This window comes from Rhamphochromis sp. 'chilingali' (assembly GCF_963969265.1).
Source record: "Rhamphochromis sp. 'chilingali' genome assembly, chromosome: 17".
Classification (NCBI taxonomy): domain Eukaryota; kingdom Metazoa; phylum Chordata; class Actinopteri; order Cichliformes; family Cichlidae; genus Rhamphochromis; species Rhamphochromis sp. 'chilingali'.
The window spans coordinates 10,866,603-10,885,616 of NC_137944.1; the positions used below are offsets into that span (position 1 = coordinate 10,866,603).

The 19,014-nt window shown below is 41.3% G+C and overlaps 1 protein-coding gene across 8 annotated transcripts in view; it reads right to left on the bottom strand.

Annotated features, from left to right (window-relative positions):
- Positions 1–19,014, bottom strand: part of rims2b (regulating synaptic membrane exocytosis 2b) — a 61,209-nt gene that overhangs the window by 19,035 nt on the left and 23,160 nt on the right. For 3 of the 8 annotated variants that reach the window (XM_080863370.1, XM_080863373.1, XM_080863374.1), the window contains exons 9-20: positions 18,204–18,271; positions 17,966–18,085; positions 17,756–17,855; positions 17,525–17,648; positions 17,376–17,422; positions 17,175–17,263; positions 17,054–17,089; positions 16,141–16,271; positions 15,827–15,998; positions 12,400–12,559; positions 9,829–9,897; positions 9,442–9,577 (exon numbers count right to left, since the gene is read on the bottom strand). In XM_080863370.1, the coding sequence (XP_080719496.1) occupies positions 9,442–9,577; positions 9,829–9,897; positions 12,400–12,559; positions 15,827–15,998; positions 16,141–16,271; positions 17,054–17,089; positions 17,175–17,263; positions 17,376–17,422; positions 17,525–17,648; positions 17,756–17,855; positions 17,966–18,085; positions 18,204–18,271 (1,252 nt within the window). Of the gene's footprint in view, positions 1–585; positions 736–5,679; positions 5,740–5,831; positions 5,898–6,010; positions 6,059–7,646; positions 7,755–9,441; positions 9,578–9,828; positions 9,898–12,399; positions 12,560–15,826; positions 15,999–16,140; positions 16,272–17,053; positions 17,090–17,174; positions 17,264–17,375; positions 17,423–17,524; positions 17,649–17,755; positions 17,856–17,965; positions 18,086–18,203; positions 18,272–19,014 lie in introns of all 8 variants that reach the window. The other 5 variants (XM_080863369.1, XM_080863372.1, XM_080863371.1 and 2 more) reach the window with 4 other exon arrangements.

The following is a 19,014-nucleotide window of genomic DNA, read 5'->3' on the forward strand; positions in this document are numbered from 1 at the left end:
ACTGCTGAAAACCTGTTTGTAGCTCTAATATCTCTAAGACGTTACAAACAAATCTGTCTCTGTGAAATACAGATACATACAGCTGACCAACATCAGCTGCCACTGGGTGTGTTCAGAGCTGTGATAGAGGCAGCACTGTGATCGCAGACAGAAACCTCCCTGCTTAAATTTGGTACTTGTATGTTGCAGGCAATACGCCTGAGTGCCAAGCCCAGTTTGGAGGAAACTGAACATCCAACAGTTAGGTGTCAGAAAGTGAACAGAAATTCTTTAGAAGCACATGCAACACAACCATCAAACAAATGAACAACAACAACACAGACTAACTTGCCACCCAAAATAAAACAAAACAATCAGAATATAAAAGCTGCGGCCAAATATGAAATGTTCAGGTGTTGGTGATGTCACTGGGACATATGGTGGGGCTAAAATAAAGGCGAAAAATAAAACTGTTGTGGTCACCATTGAGTCAGAATTCATGCTTGTCTAAAACAAACAACCAACCAAATTAAAAAAAAAAAAAAAAAAAAACATGCCCCAAACATGGAGATGGAGCTGCTTTCTAATTGGATGGCTGAGGGTCACCTGATCAGGGCAGGTGAGGGGGGAGCAGACCGTCCAGACCTCATGTGTGTGGAGTCAGATCGATCGGTTGAGTGTGAGCGTGTGTAGATGGGTCGGTCGGCTGAACGAGATCGGCTGTAGTAATCTCTCCGGTCCATCCCACGACTGTACCTGCACATCACCATGATAACTGTCACCTAGATTACTATGACAACCACTGCAGCTGCAGGACAGGTCAGTTATCCACGTCGCGCTGACGACCAGATCTTTGTCACATGTGGTGGACTGGGAGTCATGAAGTATAAGGCACTGAAGGCTGATGAAATGCCACCAGAGAAGAGGATGCTTTTATTTGGCACTGAATTTCCCAGAGGGCTTCAGTGAGACAGTAGAAAAACAGTGTTCCCTACATCTGCTCTACACAGTGTCAGCAGCCTTTCATTCTTAAGTCTCTTACACCTGAACTAGAAAATATTTTTTAAAAAGTTTTATTTGCTTTTGCTTATCTTCTGCTTGCCCCTTACTTACTTTTAATTTGAATTAATGAGGGCAATCACTTTAGATAAAATAATTATTGTGGGAGATGTTAGCATTGATGGCAAGTTTAGCAACAAAGCACTAAAATAAATATCAAAACCTGCAGTTCCTTTGAGGTCCAACAGAGGCTCCAGCAGTGAGTCAGTCCTCCCGTATTAAAACTTTACAACAGAAATAAACATAATTACAGCCTGATACAAAAACTGGTCTGGTCTGTATAGATAATTTTCCCCTTCATAACCCCTTCATATGAGGAGGATGTTTTCATAACTCACCCGTTTAAACTGGCTTAAAATTTCCATTATTAGTGGCGTGGCCTCTTTGACTAACAGGTGGATGGCTGTAGCTGCTAGCTCCCTGCTAGACGTCATCTCAGCAAATCAGTCTCTGAACAGGACTCTGGACCATGTTTGTGATGTTGGAGCCTTTTGGAGCATTTTTAAATTGTATTATCTGACCAATAATATGGCTGCTGCAAGGTTAATGTAATAACAGACTGTCTAAGAAGTTTCAGCCCCACATTTGGTGAAATTCTAGGATTTTATTTTGATCTTTGATCTTAGTAATTAACAGGTATTTATGTCTAAGTCAGGGCTGTCCAAACTACGGCCCGCGGTCCATTTTTAATTGGCCCACAAGTAATTTTATATAGAATAGACTATGGCCCGCACTTCAACTTTTGCTTGAGTGTATTGCACTTCTTAGTCTGTGAAGGTTCTACATCATCGTAGTCAGATGACCTGAAGAAGCTTCTCGGATGAGAGGTGAAACGTCTTCAAGCAACTTAAAGAAGTCCAGACGCTTTTCTTTGCAAGCTCCTTTGATTGCACTTCTTAGTTTTAACACCAGGAGGAGCTACTGTTGATCAAGGCAGTTGCTCCACCAAAAAGGACAATGGTAAATGGTAAATGGCCTGTATTTATATGGCGCTTTACTAGTCCCTAAGGACCCCAAAGCGTTTTACATATCCAGTCATCCACCCATTCACACACACATTCACACACTGGTGATGGCAAGCTACAGTGTAGCCACAGCCACCCTGGGGCGCACTGACAGAGGCGAGGCTGCCGGACACTGGCGCCACCGGGCCCTCTGACCACCACCAGTAGACAACGGGTGAAGTGTCTTGACAATCACAGAAGAAATTTAACCCAGGTTACTAAATATGGCAGAACCAAAGAAGCGAAAGGTAGAAAGTGAGTGCAGAAAATTTCAGACACGGTGGGAGAGTGAATATTTCTTCAAAGAATTCAAGGGGAAGTGTCTGTTTGATCTGCACTGAAACTGTGGCAGTTATGAAAGAGTATAATGTACGACGTCATTATGAAACCAAACATCAGGCCTATGCATCCTACACTGGTGCTGAGCGAGAGCAGATATTAAAGCAAAGGGTAGCTCTCCTGCGGGGTCAGCAACAGTATTTTTTTCGTGCTCAAATTGTCCAGGAAAAGGCTCCAATAGCCAGCTATGAGGTCGCCCAACTCATCGCAAGACATGGCAAGCCTTTTTCAGATGGAGACCTCATAAAACACTGCCTCGTTAAAGTCACCAAAATAATGTGCCCGGAAAAAGTGCAGAACTTCAACAACGTCAGCATGTCCAGAGATACAGTTGTGCGACGCACACGAACTGAAGACTTGTCAGCCAACATTAAACTGCAACTGTCTGATAAAGCTGTGCTTTTGATTTTTACTCCATCGCATGTGATGAGAGCACCGATGCCACAGACACCGCACAGCTGCTAATTGTTTTGCGGGGAGTGGACGAGAGCACTTTAGGTGAGTAAAAGATATATTCCACAGTACCCGTGTGTTAATGTGCGCATCAATTCTGTCACTACCCTGCTTTTGCAGACCACTTTCTTATATGCGTTTTTTAACACTAAGAGTACACACCGATGTGCACAGCGCACGCACACGCAAAATCAGCTGATCTCATCTGATGCACATCTGCTTCTTGATCAAGTGACATTTGTCCGGATTTTTGCCACGAGTGGCGACCAGCACCGCAGCTGGATGGCCCGATTTACATACCCGGCGCAGCTGATACTCACCAGAATAATTTACTAAAATTAGTTATTAAGTCTGTTATTAAGTCCAGTTCAGTCTGTTAATGTTGATAACGGTTTCAAACAAACGTTAATAGGTGTGTTGCTAAGCCTAATAACTTAAATAACAAGCTTGAAATGTACTCGTCCCATTTTCCCCTTTATTGTTTTTTCTCTGTGCTGTAAATCTTCTGTCCAAGAAGAAATCTGAGGCTGCTGTTCTGAGAATGAGCAACCAAAGCTTTTTCTGAATAAATCAATAAAGATCCATTTATGGAAAGCTGTGATGAAGGCAGTTTTGTCTTTAATTATATTCAACAATATAACATATTTGACCACTTTTAAGTGATTTAATAATTAATTAATTAATTAATACACTAAAGTTAAGGTTATATACCTAATTTCTAGTAAGTGGCCCAGCCCCTCCTATATTTTTATGTATGTGGCCCTCAGTGAAAAAAGTTTGGACACCTCTGGTCTAAGTGATGCTCCTGTACAGTCTTTGAATGCAGCTAGATAACCGAGCTAGCTAGAATTAGTTTATAAATGAGCACTTCATCCTTGAAATATGAAACAAAAAGACCAACAAAAATAAAACAAAAATCACAAAATAAAAGAAGGTTCAAGTTGAGTCCAAATGTGGACTCCAGAAACCAGTGGGTAAGAAGACAGCTACATCATAAACATAACTACTCTCATAATGTAAATAAACCAAGTCAAGTTTTAATTGCACTGTGGATCTTGTCCTGACATAGATCATAGAAATTTAGCATTTATGTCCTGAAAGTCATTGCACTGCGTCATCAGAGCACAAATGTTCATTTGACATTTCCCTGAAAAACATCATGATGATCCTTAAGATTTCTGGGAAAACATTCTGTGAATCGATGACACAAAAGCTGAACTTTTTTGGAAGGTTTGAGTCATGTTACATGTGACATAAAGCTAACATGGTGGCGGTAGTGTAATGATCTGCTGCTTTGTTGTTTCAGGACCTGTACAACTTGTTGTAATTGATGGAACCATGAATTCTGCTCTCTACCATAAAATCCTGTAGGACATTAAATCTCATTTAAATGAGATTAAGATGCTCTGAACTTGAACAGGCTGTTCATGCTGGAAAATCCTCCAATGTTGCTGACCTAAAACAATTCAGCAAAGCAGTGTGGGCTATGATTCTTTCACAGTGATATAAAAGACTCACTGCTCATGCAATTCTTGCTGCCAAGGTAAGCAGTTATGAGGTTTAGTGGAGAAAAATTGTTTGATCGGGAACATTTAAGTCTGACAAATATCCCCACCCCCCTCAAAGTACATTATATAACTTGCTTCATTCACACCCTTTCACACAAGCACTTTTTTTTCCCTGTGCTTTCTATCTAACATTCACACACCGATGAACACGTCAGAGAGCAACTTTGGTTTCTGTGTCTTGCCCAAGGATATTTGGCATGCAGACTGCAGAATCCTGGGACAGAACCACCAATATTGATTAGTAGATCGCCTGCTCTACCTCTTGAGCTACAGTAACTCCTAAAAAGAAATCAGGGGCTGATACTTTTTCATCACACTGTATAAAGTGTCATTTCACAACAGTTGGCTTAAGGTGCTTTATGCTGTAAGGTTGAGATGCTACAATATTAGAGAGAAACCCTAATAACCAGACAATGCCTGGTGAGCAAACACTTGGCAACAGTGGGAAAGAAAACCTCCCTTTTGACAAGAAGAAAACTTAAACAGAACCAGGCTCAGGAAGGGGTAGCCATCAGGCCTAGGACCAGGTTTGGATTAGGGAAACAGGCCCCCCATTTACTTTTAAGATAAGACTCAAAACTTTCCTTCATAATAAAGCTTACAGTTAGGGCTGTATGCTAAATCAGCTCGCCAAAGACTCAAATCAGGCCCGCTGGGTGGCTTTCAAAAATGTGAAGAAGGACATAAATTTTGGACATTAGCTGTATTTTGTCTGTTTGAGTCTGTCAATTAACAAAATGTTTCCATTCCATCAATCTGGGCAATGAGGTCCCAGAACTTTTTCTTTTATTTTACACATTATCTTACAATTTAAGCCCTAACAGTCGTGTTGACAGAATTCTTTCATTTACTTTTTTTTTTTTTATAAATGTAGAAAAACTGAGATTTGTTCTTGAAATTTGAATCCCTTTTCTTACATTAAAATATCTCAGGGATAAAATGTGTAGTTAAGTTTATTACATTATTACATAGTAAGGCGAATTTCAGTGGTCCGGCCCACTGAAGATCAAAGTGGGCTATGTGTTGCCCATGATGAAAAGTTTGACATCTTTAAATTAGAAGGAAGTTCTTCATTCTCCACTGTTGCCAAGTGCTGCTCACAGGAGATCATCTGATTGTAGGGTTTTAATCTCTTGTATAGTTTTACCTAAAAATATAAAGTGATGTATTTAAAAAAAATGATCTGAATTTAATACATCTGTTCTTTACTGCCATAACTACTGGTCTGAATGTCCACCTTTCTAATAGTCAAACTGTTTAAATGTTCATCCATTTACCTCAGTAGTTCCTCATCGTAGGTGTCAGGCTCATAGGGAAAATCAGGGATGAAGTCCTGACTGAAGAACAGAAAGACGTCAGAACTGCAAAACATGATGAGTCTGAACCTGCCATCAACCTCTAACACTACATCCTAATTTCCAAGGCTCACCTGTAGTCATCACAGCTCCCATTGATGATGTGGTTTGTCCAGCTCTGGTTAGGGCCATTAAAATATCTTACACACAGAAAAGGATTACAAGACAGAAAAATACCCCACTTTCTTAGATCATTGCTTTTACTGTTGGTACTATGACTACTGCCACTGCTGGAATTCTGATAGAGAAGTACCTGTCATGGGAATCAAGTGAGTTGGCAAGCGACATCCTCCTCAATGGCCTTGTAAGTACACAGGGAGAAGCAGTGTCCAGTCAGAGAACCAGTCAGACCAGTACAACTGCTGTTCTACAACCAGTACTATTAACTGTACCACTAAGTGCTCTACAGGGACACTAAAACTAAATACTTATTATAACCTGGACCATAACTACTACTACAATCAATATAGGCAGTATAAGCAATACTACAACTCTAAGCTGTAATGTCAAAACCAGTTCAAAAGCAGAACTAAATGCTGCAGCACAAAAATATCTCTGTAACCCAGTACATCACCCAGTAAATTAATTTACTCCAACAAGATCTAACTGCTACTGTAGCCAGAAGCAGAACAACTAGTAGTAAAACATCAAAGAAAAGCACTAAATCTACTTCTAAAACCTGTACAAGGATCAGATGTCCAATCAAGTATGCAACCTGTTTCCTGATTCAAACCTGTTCAGCAGCAGCAGACAGGTGGGGTTTACCTGACTCTGACACACCTGCTGCAGTCCGACACCATGTTTACTGGTTATTCTTATTCTTATTATTAGTTTGCAGATAAACAATATTACATGATGCAGGGTGCATGCTGATTAGCTGATGTCCAGATGACTCACATTGGGCATGTTCCTATGTGTTACCTAGGGATGGGTACTGGTATCGGTTCTGACATAAACGGTAGTAACCAGACCGAAAAGCAGCGCACATTTTGGTGCTTTATTTTGGTACTTTTTTCCCCTGAGATGTCACACACTTTGAATTCTAGCCAATCATTTTACCTTTCCAAGGATAGTAGGCGGGCCCAGGTACGTACGTTCTTTTAGAGCAGAGCTACAGATTAAAAATGCCCAAAGCGAAGCGGTCAAAAGTCTGGCTGTACTTCACAGCAAAAGATGCAAACTCAGCAGCCTGCAACAAGTGCTTTAAGCTGATACTGTGCAAAGGAGGTAACACCTCACCTGGCGACGCATAGCGGGGGGTTTTAAAGCTGAAAAATGCACCGTATTTGATAGCTTGCTGCAAGAGCTCACACCGAGCACATCTACTACAGGTGTGGTGCCTGTTATTGGACCCGGAGTTAGCAACATCCCCCAAGAACCCGAAGAGTACAGTCCTGGCCCCTAGCCCTGCCAGTGTAGCAGAAATGATGAGGATGATGATGCAGCAGCAGCCGTTCTTCTCTGCGTGAGTAGCTTAATGTTGTTCGTGTGTAATTTACGTTGAGTAGGCTAACCACGTTATTACATTAATGCATATAAGGTGAACTAGCAAACACCGTCGTAGTTACATGCGGCTGTCTTCTTGTTTGATGGCAGATACTCCCTTCACCCTGGCAAAAAAGGCTAAAATGACCAAAGAAAAAGAGGGAAACAGCTAAACATGAGAGGTTTTTGGACAAAGTTTGTGTGTTTTTTTTTAATTGTTTAAGCGCGGCTTCCAGCCAAGCGTGATGTCATAAATCCCCTATAGCTGCTGAAAAGGCTAACATTGTTATCTTTTTACAAAAAAACAGCTGAACATGAGAGGTTTCATGTTTCAAAAATACCGGTTTGGTACTGGTATCGGATAAAACCTAAACGATACCCATCCCTAGTGTTACCATAGTTACCTGTTCGGGGTGCTGTATTGGCTGGCATCAGAGAATGCTCGGCTCAGTTTGGAGCCCCGCAGCAGCCGCACCGCGTCCTCCCGATATAACGGGTAAAGAGGGTTATTGCTGGCAACCAGATGTCAAAGGTCAGAATGGCAAGAACAGAAAAGTCTGGATAAAATGAGGATGATGCCTTTAGGAAGACCACTTCCTGTCTGGCTTCAAAAGCTTATTTGTTTAAAAATTCAAGTTCAAAGTTCAAGATAAAAACCTGTGAGTCATATTAAACCTTGAATACTAATGATTACACTTTTAAAGCAGTAAACCAGTGACAAAAAAATGCATAGCAAAAGAAACTGCCAGGAAAGGGAAGATAACAACTCGTGTGAGTTTTATGGCTGCCATCATGCCAGACCAACATAACTTTAGATTTGCTAATGTAGACATGAGAGCAATTTTGGATGGTGCTACAATTCTAGAGTGTGAAACAGCCGCGGACAATGCAAAGATTATTAACTTTCTTAGAAAACATCTAAACAACAGGGAAGGATGTTAACACATTCTTCACACATGGTCGAAGTCCCTGAGGTGACCAACAGTCTGAATGATATCAAGGACAGTCTGGATTTTTGGAAAATGCTGAAAGAGTTATGAGAGCCAAAGTACTTGGTAGAATCCGTCTTGATCAAGCTCGTTTTATCCAGTCAAAAATTCTGTAGTCATAGGAACACTAATATATTCCTTCCTCTTGAACAATATGGATTTAGCTACTAATGTTTTGGGTTTATTAGGCTTCTATTTGATAATGGACTGGTACTTATGTAGTGCATTTATACTCAATTTGAGCACTCAGAGCACTTTCTATTACAAGTCTCATTCATCCAGTCTCACACACACATTCATTTAGTGCAACATTTGCTGAACATTTGGACTTCAGGTTGGCTGTAGCTTGAGAGGTAGAGCAGATCATCTAATAATTGTAAGGTTGGTGGTTGATCCCTGTCTGCTCTAGCCTGCATGCCAAAGCGCGTCGGGCAAGATACTGGAACATTCCGACGCGATCACTGCAGTCTGAATAGTAGGTAGAAAGCACGTCATAAGAACCACTTCGTTTATAATTTACAAGGAAATTTCAACCGACTGGAGTAGCTGGGGAATGAACCACCAACCTTTCGATTGCTCGACAACCTGCTCAACCCGATCCACAGCCGCTGATAATATAAAAACACTGGCATTATTTCCACAGCATTTTGACTCATGTAGACATACTGCACAGCTGCTGTTACCTGTTGGAGCAGTGATTTCCAAGGGATACAAATAGGACATATGCACTATAAGATAATGCTGCACACAGTAAATGATCACCTGGACAAAGTCTGAAGCACTTCATCAGACTCGATATCGCTTGAGAACAGCTGAGTTTTAATAGCCTAAACACGGTGTTACTTATTACAAACTTAATATTTGCATACAGTCACTCTTTTGGATAAGCTCAATAAGGATAGAGAAAGATGGAAATACATATTTATAACTTTATGGGGAAAGACCAATAAACTCACAATAAATTATCTCCAATAAGCTCTCACATGCAAGAATCTTTTGACGTACATGATAAGACAAATACTGTAGTTTGATTGCAGATTAAAGCATCAACTTGCTGTACTCCCAAATCTTCTCTGGTGGCATCTTTCCCTTTCTACCCTCACGTCCCATCTTGTTTTTCTAATTTTAGCTCTTCAGGTACCTTTTTTAGTTTCTTCTTCTGTTGTCATGTTTTGGGCCCATCTCAAATCCCCAACACACAGATACTTACCTGTGAGGAGGCGGCTGGCTCGGTGACCGTGACCTCATTCTGACCATGTCGGAACGGGAGCAGTGATTGGGAGAAATCACTTGCTCTGGCACTGAGAGGGTGGAGCTATGGAATTCGCGCCCATTCTGTCTGTAGTCTGCACACAGAGAAACAGAGCAGGAGTTCAACCATCAACCCTGACTCAGTTATTTTGTAATTTCAAGTTATGCAGTCACATTTATGTCATAATCCTCAAATGGTTTACCTTAAGCAGTTTGAGGAACTTATAAAATGATTAGATTCCCATTGTCTTACAGCAGCATGTTTTTAATCCACTTGAGCCAGTTAGTATTCTCTCCTGTATCCTTTAAAATGAGACTGCAGTGAATGATGGGATATGGAGTTTACCTGATATCACCCCAATGCCGTCTTCACAGTCATAATCTGAAAACTCGCTGTCACTGATCCTCTGAGACCCTGCAGATGGAGAGAGGGAGGACATTTAAGCCTGTAAGCAGCTCATCTGTAATCTTCTACAAGAAGGTCAACAAATCTAACACTCCAGACCGAACAGCCAGAGGACAAACCAGTTAACGCAGGAGCAATAAAAGACACATTCATCTGATATTACACACAGACTCCCTTAAACCTTTTACAACTCCTTGACCAGAACCTTTTCATCCACATCCACATCAGCCTTTAACAAATGCGTGAAATTTAACAGCAGTCAGAGTTTCGGACTGAATGCTGAAATTAATAATTTTCTGGCCACACAAAGGCCAGCATGTTTATACACAAATAAGATTTCTGCATTAGTCCCAAAAGTGAAGCAGAGTGGTCAGAGTTTGATGATAGGTGGCTGCATGAGAGATTAAGGTACTAGAAAGAGAACATTTATAGATGGCATCATGAGTGTGTATCAGTGTACCCAAATGAAGTCAACTTCCTGTTAAAGCATAAAAACATCCAAACAAAAGATCCAAGGAGGAAAGTAGAGATGAGTGTGTCACTTGCTCTCATCTTTTAAAGAGAAATGTGGAGCAATAAAACCCATCCAGCAAAGATCAGCTGGAAGAAAAATATAAAGAGCGATAGAACACCTGTGGGAATTTGAGCAGCACTGACCTCCTCCGTCCTGAGTCCATGCTCACGACTTTAACATGAGTCTCTCTGCAGAAATAAAGCTGGACATAACAACTGCATCACTGTTATAGAAATGATGCAGTGATCACTTCTGTTCTCTGATTTATTTTTCTGTTGTGAACTCCAGATCAGCGATGGGTCATATTTTGTTCCACGGGGCCATACAGTGCTATCAATAACATAAATGAAGTCCAACTCACAGGATAATTGAACTAAAACACAGTTACAGGTTACAATGGCAATACTGACAAAAAAAAAAAATCTGCCTTCGAAATTAAGCAACATTTTGACCAGCTGTCTGATATGTACCACTGGTTAGGTCATTGTAGCCGTTCACCTGAGGATTTCCAACCATAAAACTCCTCATAAAACTGTGTCTTAGTTGTTGTTTTTTTGTTTTAAGAAGTTGAATTAGGCTGACCATATGTTCATATATTCAACATCCTACACCTAGAACGTCCAATTGACTCCTCCTGGTACAACATCAAAGATCTCCCACAAGAAGATCCAGAACTCCCTTGAGAGATTTACCAATAATCCATTGAACAGTCTGTCCAGAACCTTTTCATGCACAGTTTGACATGTCTTCAAGTATTATATGGAACCCAATAACCTTCTGGATGCACTCGCTCTAATCAATCATTCCAGGATCCAGGCAGCTAGTTCTGTTCTAGTCCCTCAAAGATCAAACCCTAATCATCAAGTTTTGAGTAGCTGAGGTACAAATATTTCAAGAACTACGTCTCCCATGATTTGGCTACATAATATCTTTCATGAGAGCTTTCTGCCTGGTAAAATAACATTTAATTGCATCACTATGATATGATCAGGCAGGGCTATATTTGTGCAGCAATTATCAATCAATGACTTATTAAAACTATAAATACTAAATAGCACTTGAAATGGATAGCTTAGCATCACACAGGGAAATGCCATAGAGCTCACTCGTGCGCACACACACACACACACACACACACACACACACACACACACAGGCGCACGTTTTTACCTGAGTTATAGTAATGACCTTTGTCTAGCAAAGCGTTGTGGATGATTTAAAATAAAGAAAAACAAATGAAACAAAAGAAGAAGAAGAAGAAGAAGAAGAAGAAGACGTTAACAATAAAGCATAATAAACAAATAAAGAAATGAATGAGAGGACTGGTGTTGGATTGGATCTGCCAGAGGCCTGCTCTGCTGTGACTGGTTGTTAGGTTGTTGGACTAAACATTCACTGATGAAATAAGCCCAATCCAACATTCTTTCATTTTGAGCTCTTCTACAATTGACTTCAGGGGCATACACGTAGGAAGAGCCCAGCAGCAACGTGGCAAGCAGAGACCATCGTGTTAGTGAAGCAAAGTGACTGTATACCGAGGTTTTTTCTCCCTTTTTCTTTGCTACTACCCGCTGACTACCAACAGAAACAAAGGCTACCATTGATAGACATGTTAGAGGGTTTCAGCAACCAGAGGCTGGACTCTCCATTAAGTCTGCAAAAAGATGAATGTCAAGTTTTGGACTCCTTCACTCATTTGACTTTTGTCAATTTTTCGTTACAAATCTCAGAGTTCACCTTTCTTCTCTGACTCTATAACATGGTAAACCAGTTTGAACAAAACTTTAGCAACCGACTCATTTTCCAGTGATCAGAGCATGTATCAACTACAGTGAAATTACCAGTCCCAGCAGAGGAGAGCATCCCTCCAAATGATCCATCAAATAACATGTTGTTGTGTGAGGTTGTGACACAGGTTTGTTGTGTGTGTGCGCGTGCGTGTGTTTGTGTGTGTGTGTGTGTGTGAGTGAGAGAGAGAGAGAGTGTGTGTGTCTTACTCTGCAGCCTCCTGCTGCTGTGTGTGTGCTCAGCTTGCAGTCCCCTCCTCTGCAGGTAGGGGGAGGCTTTGGGCAGTGGCAGTGAGGAAACGTCATGAAGCTGCAGTTTGTACCAGTGAGGCTGATCGTCGAGCAGAGCAGACTCCATCTCTATCAGGATCTGACTCAGGAGAATGGATGCAAAACATACAGAGAACACTAAGAATATACAGAGTATGTAGAAAGGAGAACAAATAAAGAACTGGGAGCAAACACATGGACCTGTTTTAACATTTTCAGTGCTAATTAACACTAGAATCACAAAGGGGGTCACTTTGACCCCTTGGAATTTTCAAATTCTGTTAAATTAAAATTCCATCATCTCAGACTTCATGACTTTTCCGAAAATGTGTTTAATCATCTGTGAATTTAGGGGTGTGTGGGACAAGAAAAAAAAGATAAGATAAGATAAGATAGAACTTTATTAATCCCTCGGGTGGGTTCCTCTGGGAAATTCGACTTCCAAAAAAAGCACAGCAACGACCAAAGTTACAGTTACAGAATTGTTATATATATATATATATATATATATATATATATATATATATATATATATATATATATATATATATATATATATATATATATATATATATATATATATATATATATATATATATATACACACACACACACACACACACACACACACACACACACACACACACACACACACACATATATATATAAATACAGAGACAAATATAAATAAAATATACAAAGGGGATAAATAGAATAAATAGGAATAAAAAATAAAAATACAAGTGAATTGCACATTTCAAGTATTGAGTCTATTGCACTGTTGACTATTTACAAAAGTATTGTACAGTGAGGTGAAGAGGCACTACAGCTTAGTTGTTCCCCCCTCCTTTGTCCTCCTGTTTCCCCTCCCTCTCCCCTCCAGAGAGGAGTTAAACAGTCTGATGGCGTGTGGGACAAAGGAGTTTTTAAGTCTGTTAGTTCTTGTCTTGGGGAGAAGCAACCTGTCACTGAACAGACTCTTCTGATTCTTTACGATCACGATCACTTATATTCAGAACTGCAGAGGACGTTATTCTGACCCCAATAAGTAATGTAAGACAACAAGTCACACTGGGTTGCCTAGCAACATGCATCATTTATTGGTATTTTGATATGTAGGCTGCAATAAGATGAACCAGTGCTAGGGATCTATAGTTCAATAAAAACTGAATAATTACTGCAGGACTGAACAGTAGGAATGGATAACGGTATCCGGTGCCATTATTATCTAACATAAACGGTAGTAACCAGACCGAAAAGCAGCGCACATTTCGGTCCTTTTTTCCTGAGATGTCATACACTTTGGATTCTAGCCAATCATTTTACCTTTCCCAGGATAGTAGGCGGGCCCAGGTACATACGTTCTTTCAGAGCAGAGCTACAGATTAAAAATGCCCAAGGCAAAGTGGTCAAAAGTCTGGCTGTACTTCACAGCAAAAAATACAAACTCAGCAGCCTGCAACAAGTGCTTTAAGGTGATACTGTGCAAAGGAGGTAACACCTCGAATTTGATGAAACACCTGGCGACGCATAGCGTTTTCTTAAAAGTTGAGAAATGCACCGTATTTGATAGCTTGCTGCAAGACCTCACACCGAGCACATCTACTGCGGGTGTGGTGCCTGTTATCGGTTGATGATGATGGCAGCAGCAGCCGTTCTTCTCTGGGTGAATAGCTTACTGTTGTTTGTGTGTAATTTACATTGAGTAGGCTAACCACGTTAGCCTATCGTCTGGCTGAGTGGTGCGACAGAAACAACCTTCTGCTTAACACTGAGAAGACCAAGGAGCTCATCGTGGACTACAGGAGGAATGCTGACCCACATCCACCCATCTACATTAAGGGGACGGCTGTGGAGCGTGTGAGCAGCTTCAAGTTCCTGGGAGTCCACATCTCCGAGGATCTCACCTGGACGACCAACTGCTCCAAGCTGGTCAAGAAGGCTCACCAGCGCCTCTTCTTCTTGAGGACTCTGAGGAAGAACCACCTGTCCTCAGACATCCTGGTGAACTTCTATTGCTGCACCATCGAGAGCATCCTGACCAACTGTATAACAGTCTGGTACGGGAACTGCTCTGCCTCGGACCGGAAGGCGTTGCAGAGGGTCGTGAAAACTGCCCAGCGCATCGCCGGAGCACCACTTCCTGCCATAAAGGACATCTACAGGAAGCGGTGTCTGAAAAGGGCTGGGAAAATCATCAAAAACCCCAGTCACCCATCACATGGACTCTTCACCCTCCTGCCCTCTGGGAGGCGCTACAGGAGCCTCCGGACTAAGACCACCAGGTACCGGAACAGCTTCTTCCCCACAGCTGTCAGACTCATGAACTCTGCCTCCTGACATCTGACCCACGTTAAACTCATGGACTGAACATACACACACCCGCAACCACCTACACACACACACACACACACACACACACACACACACACACACACACACACACACACTGGACAACTGTACCCTCAAAGACACAATAATAACATGGACTGAACCACCACTCACAACCACTAGCACTATATATAGCCTCTGTAGAAATTATCCACATATCTCACTTATCTTAACTGCACTACTGTATAATTCTGTGTAAATAATCATTCTGTACATACGATAATTTTTAATCCTACAACTGTTTATAACTTGCATAGTTCACATTTCTGTATAACTGTATAGCTCAGATTTCTGTATAGTTTTTCATACTTATATCCTGTTCATAGCCTGTACATACTTATAGTTATAGAATATTCATAACATACTTCATACCGTGTACATTATAACATACCATAATAGACCCATTTCTGTAATATACTTACATATCTATATTATTGCTAATATATATTGTAATATATCTATATCACTAAAGCACTTCTGGATGGATGCAAACTGCATTTCGTTGCCCTGTACCTGTGCATGTGCAATGACAATAAAGTTGAATTCTATTCTATACCATATATATAATGTTCTTCCTCTACCCCCCCCCCCCCCCCCCCCATTTTTGCACATGTCGAGGAGCGTGTCAGGTTACATTTCACTGTGTGTTATACTTGTATAACTATGCATGTGACAAATAAAGAACCTTGAACCTTGAACCTTATAGCTGCAGAAAAGGCTAACATTGTTATCTTTTTACTTAAAAACAGCTAAACATGAGAGGTTTTTGGACAAAGTGTGTGTTCTCCATTCTTTAAGCACCGGTTCGAGTACCGTTTAAGCACCGGCACCATTTCAAAAGTACCGGTTTGGCACCGGTATCGGATAAAACCTAAGGCAAGGCAGAGTAGGTCAGAACTGAACTGTTAAAGGTTCTTAGTTTAATGAGTTTTCCCCATATCCTCTCCATTGTTCTGTATTGTTCATGGGTTCTCACCTCTCCCAAGAACTGGCTCTCCTCCTCTCGGACTCGAGCCTGGTCCCAGACTGTCAGCTCAAGCATTCGCTCTCTGAACTCACGTCGATGGACCGGAGAGTACATGAAGGTTTGGTTCCACCGAGGTTCCAATGACTTCTTCACTGTCTTTGTCCTCCGCTTACTCTTATCACTGTTAAAGGAGGAAGGTACAACTAACAGCCAATCACAGAGAATAGTCCACTACTGGTTTTAAAGGATATCAGAAGTTCTACAGTTTTACTTTTCAAGGAACCTCTAAGCCATAAAATACTGGTCTTTGATTGCTTTTTCACCTTCTATCTGGCAGGAAATAGATCTTGACGTATGGGTTCCGGGGTCGGCCGTCATCCCGAGCAGGAAGTTCTTTGGCTCCAAGAACGGTGACAATCAGTTGGTGGCCGACTTTATCATACCATAGCTTCACCTGTAGAATACCCACAACATCATCATTAGGACACCATAGTAATACAGAAGAAGCCTGGAGAACAACAAAAAAGGACCAAAGAAAAGAAGCTCCAGTCATCAGCAGGAGATACCCTGCAGAAAAGTTTTGTTAGCAGAGCAGACCGAAAGCACCTACAAATTCAAACAGACAATATAACCAATTACCAGCTGAGCCCAGTGAAACACCAGGTGATTGCTACAGAAAACCCAGAAAACCCAGTAAGATGATAACCAAAAGGGGACATGAAGAAAATTGTATCAACCCATAACTGTAATGGAACCCCAAGGAACAGCAACAGAGTCAGGACCCCTGGAAGGAACCTTAGAGAGTTTTTACAAAGCAAAAAGTAGAGGTACAAAACAGAATCACAAAACTGCAGGGGAGCCTTAGCATGAATACATATTGAAAAATAGTTATGGAACACAGCTAAAGGAGGCAAAATTCTTTGGAAGAGCAAAGGACCCTACAGACAAGAACAGTGCTAACAGAACTATACTGTAAAGTTCTCATATTTATACTACACTTTTCTACTCTTACCGACCGCTCAAAGTACTTTAACTACAAGGCACATTTTAGAACTGTCTCTAGCCACATAAGCTGAATCATTTACAACAACAATGGATACCCTCAGAACCACTAAAACCAGAAACTTGGAGTACTTTGTTCTGCTTCTTCTGTGATACATTTATCTACAGCCTAAAAGACTACACTACAGAGTAAATAAAGATGAACATGCACACGCCGTCCTTTTCAATTTTTACCTGAATCCGGGGAACCAGAGGTTGCCTGTCCACAGTCTGAAAACACACATCACCATGGAAATGCTATTAACTGACTGCTGAGTGGCTGTGTTCTGATGCAGTGCATGCTGGGTAAACTTACCGAGACCTGTCCAGACAGAACACTGGGGCTCATTGGAGATGTGACAGAGATGGATGGGCCAACTTTCTGAGAGTCAAAGGAACTGGAACCTGAACATTAAATAGACCAATTCTGAGTCAGCAGGAACTTTGTCCACTATCAGATCTATGGAAGTTCTTAATGAACAGGACAGATGTAGTTTTTGTTTTTTTATAGACTCACTGGAGTTCAGCTGGACATGGGCACTCTCTACTGATCTGGAAACATCTCTGAAGAACATAGAATCAGCAACAATCTGTTACTATGATGTCCTAAGAGAAGAGAACAACCTCAGAAATATTTTCTGCCTCTCAGCTTGATCAGAGACCCACCCTATTGGTCGACACACCACCAGCTCCACCTGTGGTTCTTGTTTGGAGTCCAGGATGATGTTGTAGACCTCATTAAATGTGGCTCCTTGAAGAACCCGACCGTTCCACTCCAGAACCTGATCTCCTAAAGAAGAAAAGATAACATTGTAGAGTCCATCTAATTCAGTTTTAGCAACCTCTGACTCAGTGAACAAAGTAACTAAGACCTATCAGGAAAATCAGTGTGTTTACCTGGTCTCAGGTGACCCACAGTGTCAGCCAGACTACCTTTCTTCACCTTAGTGATGAAAGCACAGAGACGACCAGACTCTGTCATCTTTCCACCGACAACCTGCAAACACACAGCACCAAACTGTATTATCAAAAGAGGAGAATGAAGAGAAGAATAGTGAAAGAAATAGTAAAAAGAAAAGGCAGTAGAACAAAGCAGAAGAAGGCCACCTTGAGTCCCAGGAGTGCTCCTGTATCTGCAGGAACAATTCCGTCCTTCATCCTCTTGTTCAGTAGAATTCGACCAATCAGACGCTCTCCATCCTTGGAGGGTTGCCATGTGACTGGCTGCTGATGATTCACAATGGGAAACACATGGTTACTTAACAATAACAGCAACCAACAACAGTTCCGCATTCAGAACAGGGTTTGTTTGATGGATTACTGACAAGGCAGGGCGTCAACTCACCATAGACATGGGAGCAGGCTCGCCATGCCAGGAACCATGATCCCACCACTGACTACTGTCCATGTCTCCTAGCAACCAGAAGAGGTTAAAGGTGTTTTAAAACACATACACACATGTCTTTGGCTTGTAGGAGGAAGTGGGAGTATCCAGAGAGAAGCCACAAATGCACAATGTGAACCTGCAAAATCTACACAGGAAGAACTTTTGTGGGGGTCAATCTTTTGAGGATGCCAACGATCACATTGTTGAGTGAGAAGACAGATATTTGAAAGGAGTAAAAGAGGCCATCTATGTTCACTGTGAATGACCATCTTTGAACAGAGAGGATGGCTTATTACACCGTCTGCTATCTACAATGCATTCTGAGATCCTTCCCAGTCACACTGAGCCACGCCTTTCTTTACACCTTGTCTCATGTGATGAGGCACATGGTAAATGCCTCATTAACGACCCTTCTAAGGGACAACCCCGCTCTAGGGTTTAAGACCAATAACCGACGATAGATGGTATATTTGCCCAGGGGCAGACTTTTTGATGGGGAGAGCATATATTCGTGCATGGAGTGATTTGTACATTTAGAATTTATACATTTTGTTTAGAGGGAATATTTTACCTTCCTTACCTTTCTTTTCTACTTTTTGGACTATTCATTTATCTATTCATTTGAGATGCGCCAAATCTAACAAAAGACTTAAAGCTATGTTTGCTGGAAGAGACATTTTGATTTTTAACATACTTTTTGTTTAATTTTGTGTTTGTTGTTTGGTCGAGCGTGTACGACAGATAAACACTGGAATGTGTAAACAAAGAT